General features: G+C 34.6%; 1 protein-coding gene across 1 annotated transcript in view; it reads right to left on the bottom strand.

The window, feature by feature from the left end:
* LOC110445151 (trichohyalin-like) overlaps window positions 1-21141 on the bottom strand; it is a 125307-nt gene that overhangs the window by 35807 nt on the left and 68359 nt on the right. Inside the window, exons 29-38 of the mRNA XM_021489584.1 lie at window positions 20276-20378; window positions 18649-18678; window positions 17388-17456; window positions 14491-14569; window positions 13681-13695; window positions 12230-12244; window positions 8241-8337; window positions 7056-7220; window positions 4784-4999; window positions 4120-4155 (exon numbers count right to left, since the gene is read on the bottom strand). Of these exons, the coding sequence (XP_021345259.1) occupies window positions 4120-4155; window positions 4784-4999; window positions 7056-7220; window positions 8241-8337; window positions 12230-12244; window positions 13681-13695; window positions 14491-14569; window positions 17388-17456; window positions 18649-18678; window positions 20276-20378 (825 nt within the window). The remainder of the gene's footprint in view (window positions 1-4119; window positions 4156-4783; window positions 5000-7055; window positions 7221-8240; window positions 8338-12229; window positions 12245-13680; window positions 13696-14490; window positions 14570-17387; window positions 17457-18648; window positions 18679-20275; window positions 20379-21141) is intronic.

Genomic DNA, 21141 nt, shown 5'->3' with positions numbered 1-21141 from the left:
TAAGGCAAACACAAAAGTGTACAGATTCAGAGTATCCTATGTAACACTGTTATGTCTTCGTTTTTTGCACACACATGCGTTCATACTACAAATGGACCATATTTCAATTTCTGTCATCAAAACAAATATACAATGTACATGCTGCACATTATTCAATTTTTATTTAAAATTTTCTTTTTTCTTTTTAAAAATTAAGTGATTTTCCTTTTTTTTGTATAAGAGTGTGTTTTTACTTTAAATCTGACCACATGATAAAGTTTTTTTTTTTTTTGCAGCAACAATTTAAGACTCTTAAGAGGACTTTATATTCCAGCTAATCCGACCAATATCGGAAGAAAATCAGAAATATATATATTCATCATATTTTCACTAAACTGACAGTTAATTATACCTCAATACTAAATAAAATGACTTTTCCCAACAACCTTATAGGTTAAATTATAACCATGTTGGAGGGGTAGATTTATATTGATATTCTCTGTCAAATGCACCATTTTTCTTGTGAGGATCACCTTACATCCATCTTGTTTAATGATAAAAACGGCATATTTTCATTCCTAGTATAAGTAGTATAAAAATAATGGGCTTTATTTTAATGAATATGTGGTTATATCAACCTGAAAATTCATATTGACCTCAACTTTGTCTTGGTCAGTATATATCTTTATCAGGTACACATAACCAATAATTCACCTAATTAAACATCCGTTATTGATAAATATATCATTTACCTAATATTTAAGCTTATAGCATTTCTCCAAAACCTGAAAAATCATCTTACAAACTCGACACTTACTTCAACCTACATACAAATACTTACAAATAGTTTCTACTGCTTGACTTCCTTTTTAGCAAAATTAAAATCCAAGGTAAGCAAAAAAACAACAAAAAAAAGGCCAAGCATTTCTGTTAATACAGTTAGAACCAAAGTTGTGAACTTCCAGACATGCTACAATACCTACAGTACCTATACCCGACACGTAACTACAATACCTACAGTACCTATACCCGACACGTAACTACAATACCTACAGTACCTATACACGACACGTAACTACAATACCTACAGTACCTATACACGACACGTAACTACAATACCTACAGTACCTATACACGACACGTAACTACAATACCTACAGTATCTGGTGGACTACTGCTACTCCACCTCTTTTGTCTGTACAAGAGTGAGTCTTTGTACCTGCAGACGTAGCCCCCTGTTAGTCACGTATTGCCTTAAATACCTGCGAGTGGGGTTGCCTCCTGAGCCATGTACTTACACTCACGCTTGCTGATGTATTCACACGCCTAGTGGGATCGCTCGCTAGGCTACATGTCTTACACAGCAGGGTCGCCTGCCTCGTGTCTAGATCGCTCGATGAGTTAGTATTAATATGTATTTTGTATGTCAAGTACTTTGTTTTAGGTCATATTATGTTGAGTAGTTTAAATTACTTATGAGCAGCCTCCAAGAATGCCAAAATAATAAATCTTCAAGTTTTTATAACTGAACAAGTCACTAGTTTCGAACCTTAATAAATTTCCTTGAACTATAATTACTTTTGTTTTGTTGTGTATAAACCTACAGTACCTATACCCGACACGTAACTACAATACCTACAGTACCTATACCCGACACGTAACTACAATACCTACAGTACCTATACCCGACACGTAACTACAATACCTACAGTACCTATACACGACACGTAACTACAATACCTACAGTACCTATACACGACACGTAACTACAATACCTACAGTACCTATACACGACACGTAACTACAATACCTACAGTACCTATACACGACACGTAACTACAATACCTACAGTACCTATACACGACACGTAACTACAATACCTACAGTACCTATACACGACACGTAACTACAATACCTACAGTACCTATACACGACACGTAACTACAATACCTACAGTACCTATACACGACACGTAACTACAATACCTACAGTACCTATACACGACACGTAACTACAATACCTACAGTACCTATACACGACACGTAACTACAATACCTACAGTACCTATACACGACACGTAACTACAATACCTACAGTACCTATACACGACACATACTACGTACAACGTTTGTCAGACTCTCTATCAATGTTTATGTTGTAGACATTTCACTAACCTCACATTAAATAAAGCAGTGCAGAATTAAACACAACTTAACATAATGTTGTACAATTTAACATACATTTTTAAGCATTGCCAACACAAACTTCTCATAACTCAAATAGTTTGAAGATTGAAGCATCCAAACAATTTTTTAATGCATCTGTTGTTACAGATTGGTTTGGTCAAACCAAGTTAACCATGGATTACCTATGGTAATTCTATGTTTTTCTGAGAAATGATTATTTGTTTTTTTGGTTGGGGCCCAGTCATCTAGAGTTTGCAATTGGTCAAAATCTGGCGTAAAAGTGGTATTTTCCCCCCTCAGTACTGAATTACATCCTATCATTGCGATGTATAGATATAAGCGTATGTGAATTCATGGAATATGAATAAAGAATTTACATAAACCTAAATATTTATTTTAAGCATTGAAAAGAAAAGTTCTACTCTAAACAGAAAGTTATAAGAGATTTTTTCAAAATTCTTTTTTTTTCCGGATATACTTTTTTGAAAGGCACAAGTGTATAAGTATACAAGGTTTCCTACTAGTAATTAATCAATGTATGGTACAAATTGTTATAGAGATCGTGGCTACAGTAGTAAAGAAACATATGCAGATTTAGAAGAATTAAGTAACAGATGATATGTGATATAATGTACTCTGCAGTTGAAATTGTGGCACATACTTGGACATAAAATAATCCCACGACAGTCATAAAGTGTAATCGTGCAGGAAAGGTGTTATCAATGTATCATTGTTATAGGCAGATTTATTCTACTTTTGTCTTGTACTTGCTTTTGTTTGTTTCTTTCTTAGCCTTAAAAATATACAAAATTTCATAAACAAAACCAAGTATACACTTCCTTCATCCTACAAATTTTGAAGATATATTTTTTTTAAATTTTATATATGATTTATAAAGTGAAGGACTTAGATATAAATTGGATGTTTATTACACAGACTTCCAATCCCCACAAATACCACTGTAAGAATCACTGGCGAAGTTCCTAACTTCACATCACCAATTAAATCAATAACTCTCAAAATATCAATGTTGTCTGCTGTAACAGTAAAATACTAAATAAACATGATGATTCCAACTGTTCCTTGTGATCACAATCAATCAGCATGCAATGCAAACTTAAAATGCTGTCATGCAATAAAAGCGTCCGGTGTGTCTTCCATGCAGCCCACACCTGTACCTGCTTGTGCTAAATGATCAGTTCCTCTATCGTAATTTCTGTCAGTTTGTCATAGCTCATCATTATCACAGGCATAGTAGGATATTGGTGTAAAAATAGATCATTGTTTCTATATGCTTTCCTATAGAAGTGTGCTAATATTTCTGAATTTATAATCTGTTTTTTTCCTTTTAACTTATCAGTTAACAATATCAGTTCAAATCTTGTTTTTACTTTTTTTTTTTATGAGAAATTTTAGCTCGTGTAAAGAACAATTCATATAACCGTATTAGTTATGTGCTTAAATTTTCACAAAAGTATAATTGTTAGAGAAAAAAGTTCAAAACATTCAATTTTTGACCTTATGTTTCTTACATATATTTTATCCTTGTGACCTTGACCTTCATCCTACCTAGCTAAAGGTCAAACATGATGACCCACGGCTATATGTGTAGTTTTTGAAAAGTGATAAACTTAAAATATTAACAGACAACAAACAGCATCAGGTTACTTGGCGTAAGTTACCGAAAAAGCAGAGAGATGTTTAGCATTAATTTGGTAAGTGTATTTTAACTGTTCATCTATATGTTAAGGAAATGTTTTGAAACTACTTTGAAGTATTATTTTTACTAACTGAAACACCAACCAAGATCACACAATAAACAGTAAGCACCTGTTCTCAAACTCTACATTAGAGATGTCGTACATTAGTGTTTATTGACAAACTGTCACAGCATTCGTTACCCAGAGTTCACTTGGACGTGAGTGCAAGGGGAGATAACTCAGTATATATATACCTAGGTACGCCTGTGTCGGGGTCCAGAGCAGCAAACCTACAGGTTTAAATGTTTTGTCAAGTATATACAGAAAGAAAATATTAAACCTCTCAGTTCTTTCTCAACACCTTCCTTTATTTCTAGGATAGGCCTAATGTATGAAGGCAATGAAGGAAATGAAGAAAATACATACCATAGGCTGAAACTTAGTTATCAATGCCTGTTTTTTTTCTGAGCGCATTAACCCATGTGGTATTCATTGTATCCTATCTATCTGACAACTTAAGCCATCTTCAGCTTGTTTCACTACTTTATAAAGCGTTGAAGTCCTGGTCGTTGATAACAAAAATAATTGTGGCTACGTGTGGTGAAACCAGCCGAACATGACCAGGAGATGTTAAATACTGTCAACCTTGGTAAAATTGTACATGGTGTTCAGTAATTAATCAAACCCGATATGTATCCAGCCTGATAGTGTTTCAACAGTATAATGCTAATTTGTCCTATGTCCAACTTGTAAAGAACTTTGTATATTGACATTTTCATATTATTTTTTCTTCAACACTTTAAGATGAACTAACATTAATGAATATTAAAAAAAAATCTATAATATTTGATGGCCCAGGCCTGACAGCTAGATGATGTATTATCTGTATTATAATGTTAATAGTGAGACAGTACTTACGAGGGTTGATACTGTAGTCCTGGAGGAAGTGCTAAACCCTTGGGTCTACGTGGCTCCAACAGATTGGTGTCAAATCCTCCTCCGTCTAAGTAAGCCGACGGCTCATATCCCCCTTGATCTCGCCGACGCCCCTTTGGTGCTGAAGCATCTGCTCCAAACGCCACACCCCCTCCCAATCCAAAGTCTCCTGACGGATCATATCCACTTCCCTGACCCCTGTAATTGTCATGGTTACCAATTGATATATACTTCAGAATATGCAACTTATCTGTTTTAGTTGTTTCAATATTTGTCAGATGTCAGAATTCTTTGTTGAAAACTGCCAAAGCAATTACTTAAAATTTTGTAGCTTCGGTTCATTGATGTTTTCATTTTATACTTTCAAGAAATTTCTTGACAGTCACCTGCCCCTGCTAGGGGCCATATGCATTTTGATTTTCATATTTGAGTTAAAAGCAACCTTTAGCCATTAATTAATCTGACCAATAGCATTACACAATTAGGCTAAAACTTAAGGTTCTGACCAGAATGTAGCACCCTCAGGGTAAAACTTAAGGTTCTGACCAGAATGTAGCACCATCAGGGTAAAACTTAAGGTTCTGACCAGAATGTAGCACTATCGGGATAAAACTTCAGGGTCTGACCAATATAAACAAGAAGCCCAAGAGGGCCTGTATCGCTCACCTGAATATTTAAGCAGTCCTAGCAAAATATTCTCATTAAATATTACATTGCACTTAAAAGATTTCCCTCACAAACTTTGTTGGCCCCATCTGTTGAAACTCCCAGCAAAATATAATTACAAGATTCTATTTTTTTTGATTCTTCCGAAGTTGCGTGCCCTATTTTTCCCTGTGACCTTGTAAGTAGGTCAATGTCATTTTCCTTCTCAAATTGGTAAGCTCTATTCCAAAAGCTACCAGCCAAATCTTATGAATTCATTCCGTTTAGTTCTTAAGAACAAATCCATTAAAATGTTGTTGACCTCTGTGACCTTGAAAGAAGGTCAAGATCATTTTCTTCCTCAAACTTTGTCGGGCTCTATCCCAGCAAGCCATCAATCAAATATAAAGATTCTATAGCTCTCAGTTCTTCAGAAGAAGTCATTTGAAGTGTTTGACATATCTGCCTCATGTGACCTTAAAAGTAGGTAAAAGTCATTTTCATTCTCAAACTTTGTTGGGCTCTTTCCTAGGAAGCTACAAGCCAAATATAAAGATTCTATACCTCTCAGTTCTTCAGAAGAATTAATTTGAAGCTTTTGAAACATTTGACCCCTTTGACCTTGAAAGTAGAACAAGGTAATTTTCATTCTCAAACTTTGTTGGGCTCCATCTCAGGAACCAATCAGCCAAATATGACGATTCTAAACCTTTTAGTTCTTCAGAAGAAGTCGTTTGAAGTTTTTGACATATTTGACCCCTGTGACCTTGAAAGTAGGTCAAACTTATTTTCATTCACAAACTTTGTTGGGCTCTATGCCAGGAAGCCACCAGCCAAATATAAAGATTCTATACCTTTCAGTTCTTCAGAAGAAGTTGTTTGAAGTGTTTGACACATTTGACCCCTGTGACCTTGAAAGTAGGTCAAAGTCATTTTCATTCTCAAACTTTGTTAAGCTTCATCCCAGGAAGCCATCAGCCAAATATGAAGATTCTATACCTTTTAGTTCTTCAGAAGAAGTCGTTTGAAGTTTTTGACATATTTGACCCCTGTGACCTTGAAAGTAGGTCAAACTTATTTTCATTCACAAACTTTGTTGGGCTCTATGCCAGGAAGCCACCAGCCAAATATAAAGATTCTATACCTTTCAGTTCTTCAGAAGAAGTTGTTTGAAGTGTTTGACACATTTGACCCCTGTGACCTTGAAAGTAGGTCAAAGTCATTTTCATTCTCAAACTTTGTTAAGCTTCATCCCAGGAAGCCATCAGCCAAATATGAAGATTCTATACCTTTTAGTTCTTCAGAAGAAGTTGTTTGAAGTTTTTGAGTCCCTGTGACCTTTAAAGTAGGTCAAGGTCATTTTCGTTCTCAAACTTTGTAGGGCTCCTACCAACAAAGCTTTCAGCCAAATATCATGACTCTAGGCCTATCCGTTCTTCAGAAGAATTGTTTAAAGGAAAAGTTGGCGGACGAGGACGGACGGACGGACGCCGCACCACGACATAAGCTCACTTGCCCTTCGGGCAGGTGAGCTAAAAACCCATTATGGAGACTATATTTAGGGTCTGACAAGAATGTAGCACCATCTGGGCATCAGGGTAAAACTTACGCCTGTTGCCTCTGAACAATCTTGGCGTGATATGCTGTGACTTCAGGACTTCTAGCCCTACGACGAGGAGAAATTCCTGGCTGACCGAGATTTCGTACTCGGACTGGTGTTTTCTCAGGATCAAGGTATCCAGACGCTGCCACCATCAACTCTTCATTCTTTTCCCTATAAATGATCAAAAGTGTGCCATAAATAATCAGTCTGATAAAGACTCAGTCTGATAACAAATAATCAAGTTCTACGTCTGACTGGTCAGTTAGAGTACAGTTTTAACTGTACACAGCTCAGACCAATGTAAACTATAGGCATCATTGTCAGTCAGTATACGTACAAAATAGTACAAGTGTAATAAACCCATGCAAGCACAGGAAGGATTTCTCTTTAGGCATAAATGGTCAGGGAAATCTTTCCCAGCTGGGACATTAACAAGATTCACCGGAAGGAGAAATATAAATGTACAAGGTCAGAAATGGTCATTGGGGCAGGAGATATATACAAGGTCAGAAATGGTCATTACGGCAGGAGATATATACAAGGGCAGTAATGGTCATTACGGCAGGGGATATATACAAGGTCAGAAATGGTCATTACCGCAGGAGATATATAGAAGGTCAGAAATGGTCATTACCGCAGGAGATATATAGAAGGTCAGAAATGGTCATTACCGCAGGAGATATATACAAGGTCAGTAATGGGCATTACGGCAGGGGATATATACAAGGTCAGTAATGGTCATTACGGCAGGAGATATATACAAGGTCAATAATGGTCATTACCGCAGGAGATATATACAAGGTCAGAAATGGTCATTGCCGCAGGAGATATATACAAGGTCAGAAATGGTCATTGCCGCAGGAGATATATACAAGGTCAGAAATGGTCATTGCCGCAGGAGATATATACAAGGTCAGAAATGGGCATTACGGCAGGGGATATATTTGAGTTTTATTTTCTACTATATACCGGAAAATTTCCGCTTCAGTTGAATTTTCGCCCTTTTGGCCATCTGAAATGAGGGCAAATTTATCATTATTTCTTATAGCAAACATTAGTCAAAAACATTATTTACATAGTAATCAAATGTGGAGGGTGAAATTAACACGGGGTGAATTTGGACTTTGCAGGCGAAGGGTGAACACTTGCGAGTATACAGTAGCTCTATTGTTACCACAGTGGGGACAATACCTGAATTTGGCTGCCTTCTGATCTCGCATCTGAAGCTGCAGTTCATCACGGTACTTCTGTTTCTTTCTCTGGGTAGCACTGTCTCTGCTAGGCTGCCCTGTAACAACACAGTAAGGACGTTAACATTGCTTCACACAGTGTCAGAAATAACACAGTAAGGACGTTAGCATTGCTTCACATTCGTGTCAGAAATAACACATTTACCAGAGGAAATATTAGACATCAAGCTGGGTGTACTAATTTACCTATATATTACTTACATGATATCCACCAGGCCCATAAAACATCTTACGGTAACTGAGATTTTATCTTACCTGAATTCCACGATAGAGAAGGCATTACCGGTACTTTGATTAAGAGAAAGTCTTGACTGAAGCTAAGAACCACTTATAAACATATTGTTAACAAGGTATACCTAGCCCTGGTTACATCTACTCTACACATCCACTTACAATGCCTATACATCTACGTTTGTACATTGTGTAACTTTTTTATTTATATTATAATACTCAGGAAAATGAGCTATATATATATGTCTATAACATTATAAAAATTGTATGATGTCAAACTCTATTACAGATAGTCGTGACATCATTTGTTATAACGGCCTTACGTTTAACAGTTGAGATGAAAGACATGAAAATAACACAGGAATGATGATCGTCTAAAACGTACCTGGTAAGTACCTCAATAATGTACCTGGTAGAAAGTCGATGTGTTATAACATTACAAATGGAGATATTTTTTTAGATATATACACCTTGAACACTTAGAATTGTCAAGATCAGAGCCCTGGATATCTATGAACTGTTCTCAAGCTTAGTATCAAACCTATGAGCTCTAAGCATCTTTCTTGTAAATGTTCAGACTCTTGTGAAAACGTTGAATAACAATTTACACAGATATGCTACTCAACAGCAAGTTTAGGCAAAGTATGGACAAAATACAAATATGAAATATTTAAACCTTCTTTCTAATTTGAATTAGAAATGAGACTGAGCACAACAAATGGAACTTGAGTATCATAACGGTTTCATAAATACAGGCCTAGGAAAGTATGCCTGTCAGACCTAAACAAATTCAAAATTTTGAAAACATATATATTCCACCCACTTAGGCTGAGTGAATTAATACACTTCAGAGACGATACATTAAACACCACAAAGGTATCTGAATACTATTAAACGGTATGCCTCTAATTATACCTCGGAGTTTGTTCCATCAGGTTTTTACGACAGAAAATATGTTGCCTGTCCACATCTGTCTAGTGATAGGCACCACAACTCAATATTCTTATATTCATTATATTGTGAGCTTTACAAAAACAATCAGAATGTTTTAGTAAAAATTAATTAATGAAAGACGAGATTGGACTTGTTAGGTGATCTTAAAGATAACAAACCATCTATTGTAGTATACCAGTATTTAAAGTCTAAAGGACATTGTTTCAAATTCCATAAACAAAATGTTTTCATTTTTACAGAAGCTTCAGTCTATGGATATAAACAGATCACAGACCTTTGGATCCCTTCAGACACATCAGGGTTTATTTTAAAGAAATATATTTTAAATAAGTTCTGTCAGTAAAATTGAAAAGCATTTTGAACTGTTATGTTTAGAAACTAAAAACTGTTCAGAACATTTTTGACTTTTTGAGATCTGATGTGTACAAAGTTACCAAGTAGGTTTAACTTTTCTGAAAAGTTTCTCAGACTTGGATTCAAGAGGTTCCAATAAAAGTAAAAATAAAGTTCTGGTAGACAGGAACAGTATCACAGTGACAATTTCTATAGACAATTGGAAGTTTTTCTCTGTATATCCTCAACTTCTTTCCAAACCAACTGATTTACTGAAGATTTTTTTTTTTTTTTTTTAAATAACAGATAAACACTTGAATGTCGGATGTAGATATCTAAAGACTGGTATACATTTCTAATCAGTGAATGGATAAATGGACAACACAACCTCTAGGACGGTGCACTCAACTTAGTATCTGTATGTGTTAGGGGTTAGTCTTGTTTGAGTTTAGTACTGGTAGTGATGGGCTTATGATCGATTATAATTGAAAAATTATCGGTTTGCTCTTTCCGATTCCGATTATCGATGACAGATTCCATAATCATATAATTGGTTCATCATTGAAATCAAAATGTTAAATGTCTTAAATGTAAAGTATGCACTAAAAGTTATTTATTCTTATGATTGACAAACTGCATAAATGTTGCTTGAAATTCATTCAATAATGTCTAGTGATCAAACACCATGTCTATTGATGTAATAGTGGTGTTTGACTTTATTTGAATATTCAGTCCCATTAAATTATAAACCAATTATGCAATCGGTCATCGATCGGTTGACTACTTCCAGTTACAAACCGATCATTGATTATGATTTTAAATCGATTGCCCATCACTAAATACTGGAGACAGCCAGTTGTGTGTCAAAATGTAAATGCTATCAAAACTCAAATTAGTATAATGTACTGATTTTATTAGATATTTACGAAATATTGTAAGTCTTGCAATATAAACAAGTTCTAACAATAACATCAGAAATTATGTAACAGAAGTCGGTGAACATTACAAAAATACATTTTGTATATGACAACAAAATCTGCCTGTAGTTGGCCATGGAGAGTACGACATCATCGTGATGGCAGAATCACGGAGAACACAGAAATGGTGGGAAGGTGAATAACAGAGGTTCACATTAATTATTTTCAAGGCTATTATGACAGCATCTCTGTAAACATGTACTTAACTTGTAAACCAACTCAAATCATCTGTGCTTAAATGTAAATGCCTTCTTGAAGTTTCTGTAGATATTCATAAGGCACTACCTTTAGCTCCCAACCTCCAGTTCCACTCAAATATAATTCTTCTTCTCAGCTTAGACTTTCAATGTCACAAAAATTATAAATATTATTAACAAACCATGTTCTTTCAAATGGAAATTGATACTGATGTCTTCAATGTTATGTGGGAATAAAGAATCAACAAGAAATGACAGGACATTGTCACAAAATTAGTACTTAAGTACTAGTATACTGTGACTGTAAATTTGTGACATTAAATAAAAATCTGGTATCTCGATTACTTTTGCTGATAGAGACAACACTGACATCCGTCGATAGACAAGCCTCTTCCTTAGAGAAATGAATTATACAAAAAATGAGTCTACTAATTTTGATCACTTTGACTTCTGATCCTTACTTTCAAACTAGGGGGATATAAGCTAGTAGAACGCAACTGGATAACTTAGGGGCTGGTAGCCAGTCAAATAAGATAACTCAACCTAGAGGGATACCAACCAGTCGACCTAAAGGGAAAATAAGTATCAATCCTGTCACATACAGTCACAACAAGGTAGGTACAACTGATTTACCATTCATAACTGTCGTTAAGTGTGTTCAAAATACCAGAGCTGGAGTACTGTGTTACAACACAAACTGAGGATAAGTGAGCATGCTGGGAACAATGTGATATCTCCTTCTGGGGCTTCCTCGATACTCACGGGGTTACGCTAAACTCACGTTCTCTGCTTCCCTTACATATGTCGTAGCAATTGAAGGTTCAGTGTGCACCACCTTGTGGATGAGACGAGAAGACTAGTTTGATACTTTGATGTACATCAAAAGAATCTCTCGGTTGCGTAACGGTAAAATTGACTGGCTCTGAAGTCGGGTGTCGCTCCTATGTACCAGCCTAGCGATTGGTCTTTTTTTTTTAACCTGAGACCAATCAAATTGCTAGCCACATGCCTTGAATTTTGCTGACATATTCCAGGGATGCAGAGAGCGTAAGTGAGCGTAATTCCTGGAGTATCTAGGATGCTTCTGTGGTAAAAAGGTGCATGTTGAACAATATAAAGGGATTGGTCTTTACATGTAACATTATAGTGCATATAAACATAGATCTCTAATCTCTAACTCTGTATCCCCTCCACCCAAGGGGAGACAACTAGTGGAATCAATCGTAAATCATTCTCACCTCTATCTCGGCGTTCTGCTAGTTTTAAATGTTAATCAAAATATTAGTTATTTTTCAGCTGATTGTACAGTTTAGAAATCTGTGAATGTTAAACTCACAGTGAATAACACAATGGTGGGTAAATCCAATAAAACCGAAATCCATTTTTAAAGTACATGCATGATGACTTCATGGGGTTGAGGATTCAGATGAGTGTGTTTGGCATGATAATTTCTATTTATTGACGTCTAGGCGACAGAATTTTGCAGGAAATCTTCCTGAAAACTGATTTGACTTGAATTTGCTTAATTGTATGTAGCTATACTGTTTTTACAATAAAATCTAGAATTCAGCATAGATACAGATCTGTGTTACAGCATCATTAATTTTTATGCATATTGCTAATTTTGAATTGAATCCATATATTGATATCTTTAAGCTGAAGAAATTTGTATGATTTTGATTTGTTGTTTTCAAGTCCGTTTTAGAGGATTCCATGAATGTTCAACACAGCAGAATAAAGAATTAATTATAAACAAAATGAACTAAAAAATATAAGAAATGTAACAAGCACAAACACACATTAATGTTTCATAAATAGATGTTAAAACCTTTGTAAACTGAAGGTACATCTGGCATAAACAAAATCAGATGTTATCTTATTATATCAGCTGTCAAACATAAATACCATGTATTGATCATATGATTCTGTTTAATTAACTTAGATATATCATTTCTATGTCTTATTTCTTTGAAATTCACCAGGTACAATACCTGATATCCTGTATAACAATATTCTACTATGTTTGTACTTTTTGTATGTCACTTATCATATTTTGAGAAAATGTGACATCTTCATTTGCTTCTTGCTACACATATATTACCCAATTTTGATCCAACAGTTTTGACAGTATTTACCAGTAAATTTTCTGTTCATAAGCAACAACAGTTCAAAACAAGTGAAGTTAAAATTCCCTTTTTGTTTAATAGAATCAAAATTATTGGTTTGATAATATATATTTTTTGGATTGAATTCACATTTTTACATAAGTACCATACTTCACTTCAACACTGCATGAAGTCGTGATTCTAATCTGTAATATATGTGGGCTATATATATACATATGTATGTGATGAACTGGATATATTCATCCCTCAAGAATCCATTGGGATTTATAAAACTTGTGAGTTTATTTTCAGTGGAGCTCATATATACTTGATGATAAACTCAATCTGGCTATAATTAAATCTCATTTAGTCATCACTTGAAAATCTATACATCTACACCTGTAAAAATATTGTTACGAAAAATTCCATTTTGTCAGCAGTGACAAGCAAGGTTTTCCAGACAATCGTGATCATTATATATCTACAGGTGTTGTATATATACATATAAAGGTACAAAGTTATATTATTGGTACGTATACAAACACATACACAGGGGTTTGGGTTAGGTTACTGTGATAACATACCTCCTTCACTTTTACCTGTGAATTGTGGAAACAATGCAAAACTCGCTCATTAACATATAACCTAACATAGAACCACGGCACACAGGGAGGCTGGGACCTTCTGTCTGCATGGCCTTTGACCTCAGGGTCGTATACATATACAGATGACCTTTACCCAAATATCACACTGGAAGGAATATATAACTAGATTATAAACTGATTGCAAAATTTCATAAAAAAAATCCATAAAATGTATTTTTAACATTTTGTTATTTTTTTTTGTTGCATTATAATGTAATGGAAATGGACACAGCTTTCCCATCTATGCTATTTACAATCTTGTGTTAATCTGAAGCAATGAAGCATATCCTTCTTATATTTCCTCATAAGACATAATCTTCTCTATTGGCCAATTAAGATGAATTCCATTTACATAGATTTACATGCAGCAGAAATCGTATCGTACTAGGGACAGTTAGGACTAACGAACTATGCCATACCCAATACAAACTGAATACTTATTATAGCAAAACATAGGCTGCTACATGTTTAAGGTTAGGTATGAAAAGCTCAAAGTAAGACTAATTATTAGCTTTCCACCAACTGAAATGAAGTCCAAGTCAAAACAACCATATCTGATATATTTAAGATGTTCCTGTCACCACCTTTTACCGTTACATACACACACCTGTAATTTCTACCTCTCCCTAGTGAAATTAAAACTCGTTAGTCTGTCGGGTAATTAACGTAGCAACACAAGACAATTATTTTAGGAATAAAAGGGATCATACCGTGAACATGTACATAGAAAAGATCAGATTTGGTACTTACCTAGAGGTAGCGTGGCGAAGAAATCCCCAGGGGGTCGTGACATATCTTTTTGGCGCGGGTTTGGTGCTTCCTCTGTGTTCTGTAGGTTCACAACATATACCACACTGTATTAACACACGATTACCACTCGCCTTCCTCCCGTATACTCAGCACAATTACATCTACAATCAGCTCAATTAACTCACATGTACTGGTCAGGGAAATAATGAGAATTCCAATATAATCAATACTTAGTTTAGAACTCACAAGGAACTGCCTTTACGGTAAAAGTTTACTATTTGTTGTTGATTTTTACTAAATCCATACTTTACATCTTGGTAATAAGGATAAAACATACACGGAGATACCGATCACTTCACGGACAAGTTCAATTCTGTCTGACATAAAATGTCACAACATTCCTATAACAATATATCCAAGGGGATTAACTTTGTGTGTCCTTCTAACTTCAGGTAAGAAATATCACAGTTGTACAATACATCCAGGTAAATTAAACCACAATCTGTTAGAATCAGGCACTATCTACAGCTATAATCCACACACATTAATAACAGCCCCATGTCCACTGTCTTTAAGATTGTTCCACAGCCAAGATCACTACATAGGTATAAGTAAGGGTTTCAGAGACCCCCGTTAGGTCTGGTTACCTGTCGGGTATACCTGAAGTTCGTTACAGGTATATATATATACCCCATACATGTACACACCGTACACCCGACCAGGTACTACAAACACACTGATCGTTTTAAGAACACAAATTGCTACATGTTTTCTATTACAGCATATTAAACAATCAGTGTTAATTACGGATCAAAGTTCAGTCACTCAGGCGTGACCAGTGAATTTAACTGTCAACAAACATCTCTAAGCAGTGCGACTGAGCCTCTTAGCAATTCTTTATTCAGAACATCAGAACTAATCAATTTAAATGACCTAGTATCAAAAGTAAGAACGACATCAACATTCTACGGTAAAGTCATGCATACACATACAGTAGGTAAAAATATCAAATCATGCACGCTGTGTACAAGCACAATAAGTCAGGGAGATATAGCCGAAGTTTTCAATGGTGCAGATCTACTTTACTATACGTGTGTATTGAATGGAAATTCAATGTAGTGTGCTTGTAGTCGTGGATCAACGGGTAAACAGTAAGCCGCGGGACATCTACAGGGTTAAAAGTAGTACCAATATATATAGAATCACATGGTATGGAAACGAAGGTGGGTGCAGGGAAAGGTGTATATATACCGCACCCCGCCAGAGACAGGGGTTGACTTGGGGATGACCAAAACTGTCTTCTAGACGTTTACCTAGTACATAGCAACAAGGAACACGGCCACAACAGCTGCTATAAGTACTGTACATGTGTATAGTGAGGGTAAACACTTAACTATAAATAGCCCATACACTGGGTATGTAATTAGTAGTACCAGGTAAAAATCGTAAGAAATTAACACTGGGCTACTTAGGTGAAAAAAAGATATACGATTAGATGGCCATTCTCCTACATATAGATCTGCCTGATACTAACTGCCACTGTGGGTTTGCCACTGGCACAATGTGACAGGAAAGTAAATAATATGTTTACAATCAGGAAATAAGTCTAGTAATCAAGGCAATTTTTCATTTGATTTGAAAGCATGCTTTTCAGCATGCAAATTGTCAACACAATTATTTAATATCAATATTTACAACCACCTTGAGGTGATGGAATCTGTAAATAATCAAAATTGGGAACAAACAAATATAACAGATTTTTTCAGTGAAATCTAAAAAATATTTGACTCAGCAGACTATATTATTAATTGTTGAATTTCTATAAATGTTTTAAAATTGTGATTTTCAAAGATCTGGATGAACATATTTGAAAAGATAACAAATCTGATGTAAGAAAATAATTACTCTGACTCTAATTTATATCATTAGTTGATTGTTTAGTTTATCAACATTTTACAAATGTTTTCCAGGAATATCTGTCTAAACTAGGTTTCTTTTCCCTTTTCAATATTCTATTTTTTTCTTTCTATTTTGTTCATTTTTAATGCATATTAATTAGATAATAGTTTTGAGACTAGTTAACATGACATGCAACTGTTTGAAAGTTGTAATCTACATAGTAAATATTGAACTGATGCCTATTTATAACCTATTATAATTTTACATGTTATAATATACACTATGTATTGTGACAGGCAACACTAAATGCGGGGCACAGTGCCAGGTAAATGTAATATTTAGTCTTCAATAGAATATCGCCAATCAGCTTAATTAAATTTTACAAAAAAAAATCAAAAAAAAAATCATACATAGCTATACAAATTTTGTTCCTAGGAGACATTAATTTGTATTACAGTATAAATTTTGCCATTTTGTGAAATTCAATTTTATGATTATCAGTAATTATTGCAGTTTCCTACATTACCATATGTATGTGTATGGTGATATATAAGGTGTTTGGGGTCACAGTAGTTTATGTTTCCTTGAGGTGGTGAAACTTTGATTCCCTAATAAAACAAGGAAAGGTGTGACCTCACCTGACCGACCAAGTTGGGATTGTTTTTTGCGGGTAACCCAGTTCCATCTCATATTGATATTTTGAAGAAAAAAATCAAGTCTGAAAATCATAATGTACTACATAGTCTACACACTACTGTTTATAGGCAATACACATTTTGAAGCAGTTACAAGTTCGCAGAAAAAGGAGTACTTATAAACACTTACAGTTATTATGCTTATTTCTATACTACACTTTATATCAGCAATGACAGTTTTTGAAGCAGATGTGGTACAACCACTAGACGGAATGAATATACATGACAATATTGACATGGAGACTTGGTCACGAGAAGAGCTGAAGCCAAGACTAGGTATACAGCATGCTGTGGACCCAATACCTCTCTTTGTCTTTGGCGGTATCCAAAGTTTTCTTCAAGTTCTGAGTCTGACTTTGAATCCAAATAGCCCTAGAATTGATGAATTGTTTTGTGAGTTTCTATATCAGGTCGAATAAATCTCGCAGCATCAACAGCATAACGACCTGAACAGAGCGTAGTACACAGCCTGGAATTGGCTCGGTTGTTAATCTCAAATTTACAAAAAATTATATACTTTTAACGGCCAGTACTTTGCAAATTTGAGATAGTGTCAGCTGTCATGTTGATTGAATAAGAGAACTGATCTCTCCAAAGTAAAAATAACACAGACAAACATTACAGTGTATAATTAATATATACCATATGTGTCTGTATGAAACAAAACCATGCAAGTAAAACCTTGAAAAATCCAATCAGAACTCCTGAAACATTATCATTGCCTTTGTAAGGTGTCAATTAATTGTAACAAAATCAAATAAAAAGAAAGCAAACAAAACAATTTGTTAAAATGTGATGGAATTTTTCACTCTCAGAAAACCAGTGAATTGAACATGTACAAGCACACACTGTTAATGATGTGTTAAGATCCAAGTTTTATAGGAAAAAAATCTCTAACTTTATTCCATCCTTTGACAACCAAACATGACCAAACAGGCAGGCTTCATGTTTTCTCTTACACTGTGCACTACATAACGACCAAAATAACAAGGTCCAAGACCTCTACTTCAAATTGAACTTATGTTACAAGTACATACAGATTAAAACAAAAAGGAAATATCGAACAGAATTAAAACACTTAGCTATGGCATACAGGAAAATTGATATGCCAGTAGCTGTTTTAGATTTCTTTCTTAAAGAGATTTAAATATCAGCACCTAGTTTGATTCTGCATAACAGGTAGATAGTATCGATCAAATTGAATATGTACAGTTATATTTCAGGTACATTTAAATTGAAGATATTTTATACTTCTGTCATTTTATTGGACCCTTTGACTTTTTAGAAAAGTCCTTTCTGAAAGCTTTAAACATACTTTACATATTTTACCTATCATGCTGCAATAGAACACCTGATACATGTAGCTCAGTATCAGAGAGATTGGTTATGTGTACACTTCCAATTTGTCATCAAGCAAATTATTTTGGTCCAAGCTATCAGTTCTAAAATCTTCAACAGAAATTTGTCTTGTGATTAACAAATATACAGCGCACAATTTCAGAGAAAACATGTGAAAAACAGGCCTGAATTTGGAATACAAATGAGGACAACATGGGATACCTACCTCAGCCTTTGGTCCACTTATCCTTTTGACCTTTAGTTGGTACAAAAAGGACACATGCAAGCTAGTCAGCGTTGTTTAGATGACAAATCTATTTATAGATGAGCCTTTTAGACTATCTTTAATTTTATAGCACCTACACGTAGTGATATAATGATTTTAAAACAGAAATTCAACTTGAGCCTATTTTGATTTTTTTTTTAATATTTACATATTTTCTTTACATGCCATTTAAATAATTTTACTTTGGATATTGAAGTCATTTTACATAAAAACATATTGAAAGGAAATGTACATAAAGTGTACTTACTATACAACATCAGAATCAGTATGATTTGTACATTAACAGAGTTTCAAACAAGCACTTCCAAAAAGTTACACACAAAAATATATACCATTGAAGAGAAATAGTAAAACGGACCACAAAACTAAGAACTCTAGAGATTAACACTAATTTTTTTCTGATATTTAGAAACTTCTGAACTGTATATTTACAAGGATGTCTTATCCCCCCCCCTCAAAAACATCCAAAGCCATTCTCCTTTTACTTAGACAATAATAAATAATATAGAGCTTTGAAAAAAAACACATCAAAAATGGTACCTTACTTGAGTTGTTAAGTTTGATAGCACAGGTGACAAGGGAAGGGGAAAACATGTCAAACACATTGATCAGGAATGTTTAAATGACATGGCGTATCCAGGTGAAATGACACGCCGATCACCTGAAGCTGTTGTACAAACAAGCCAATCAAACGTTATTCACACGGTAATGTGAAGCCATTTTATAGGCAAAACAGTGTCCCCCTGTCTTGAATGTATCTCCAAGCATAAGGTATTTTCAGAATAGGTTGAAATGAAAATCTCCAACAATAAAATGTCTACAGCACAAGACATATAATGCTATAGGACGTTTTGATACTTTCTAAAATACTGAAATATGACCACAAACACTTTGGACCATGCCACGAATCATTCTCATATACAACCTGGACCATACAACTAAATCACTCTTTTATTGGGCTTACAATATTTATCTTAACAAGAATTCTTTTGTTACATGTTAAATTGGGGTTGATCAAAATGAAGGCAGAAATGTCTAGGTCATTAAAAAATCAAAATGTTCATGCATCATATCATAGGATGATTAAAATAGACAATACATCATCTAGTAATTGAAATACGGGGCTATGGGTTGGATTAGGTTACGCTGTCGGTAGAACAGCACGAGTAAATAACAACAGGCATGCAGGGAGGGTGGTATCTAATGTAAAGACCACAGACAGGAAGGAAATTGCAGGGAATTGTCAAAAGGTTTAATAATTATTATGTCAATAGATGAATATTAAGACAAGGAAGAAAATAGTTACAAATTGACAATACAGAATATGACAAGAGGAGTATAATGGCATTTAAATAACAATTTTGTAGTTTTGTAAAAAAGTTAATGTTTTTTTAAAATGTTTACCTTTTCTTATTATGATATCATAAGGATGATATAAGCTTTAACTACAGTTAATTTTAGATGATTCCCAAACACAAGGTACATGGGGTTCTACCTAAAACAACATCTTCATGCATATTCATAAGCGATTATAAAAATATCAGTTTCAAAATTAGAATACATTTACCAATTTGGAATATTGCTGTTCTTTGGCTGCATCTGTCCTTAACCAATTATCATCGTCTAAGATGCCTTGTTCCTTTGATCGGTCATTTTGGAACCTCACTCTCCTGATCACATGAAATACAACATCATGACTACTCCGTGATAGACACGTAAAATAAAGAAAGAAGATTTACCAGTTCCTTATCAGGGAATTTCAGGGGTATTTGTTCTTTATTTTAATTTTTATTCCAAACTTCAATCTGAAATCAGTCGACCTATAACCTTTATAACTTTTGCTAGATTTTATTTGTATTTTCATTTTTCGGCAGTACTTGTAATGTTCTTCAAAATATTACAACGTAACTAAAATACAACAAAATTTGGAAATTTATCAAAATTTGTAGAAATCAATTCCAAAAGAAATTTGAAGAAATAAAATATTTGGAACAAAAATACCTTGAACTTTTCACTGAGTAAAACAGGGGTAAATCATTAAATACTAATATATAAATATCTACTGTTGAACGGTACTGCCTTCTGTTTGTCACGTCCTCAACAGAGACATATATCAACCAAAACCGTTACGCCACTGATTGCCAGGCAGCAGTGTTGGAGAGCTGTACCCGGGTAATGGGTAAGTGTTGGTAGGAGGACATACAGAAGGCTATACCTGTGAGTACAACATTCAGCACAACTATAACACAACCAAATGTCACCAAAATCAGTTACTTGGTACAATAAAAACAGTCTTTATTGTTGGTCTCGACCCTATTTCCATCCCCACCCCTCATCAAATGCTATGATTTGTGATTGAAGAGGATCAATTCAATGTTTTGAAATGAAACAAATCTGCGGTTATACTGGCATTTTCTGATTATTCTGATGATA

The sequence above is a fragment of the Mizuhopecten yessoensis genome, unplaced genomic scaffold (genome assembly GCF_002113885.1).
Source record: "Mizuhopecten yessoensis strain PY_sf001 unplaced genomic scaffold, ASM211388v2 scaffold2091, whole genome shotgun sequence".
NCBI classification, from domain to species: Eukaryota; Metazoa; Mollusca; class Bivalvia; order Pectinida; family Pectinidae; genus Mizuhopecten; species Mizuhopecten yessoensis.
Note: the sequence above shows the minus strand (reverse complement) of the source record. Positions and strands in the feature narration are given on the sequence as shown.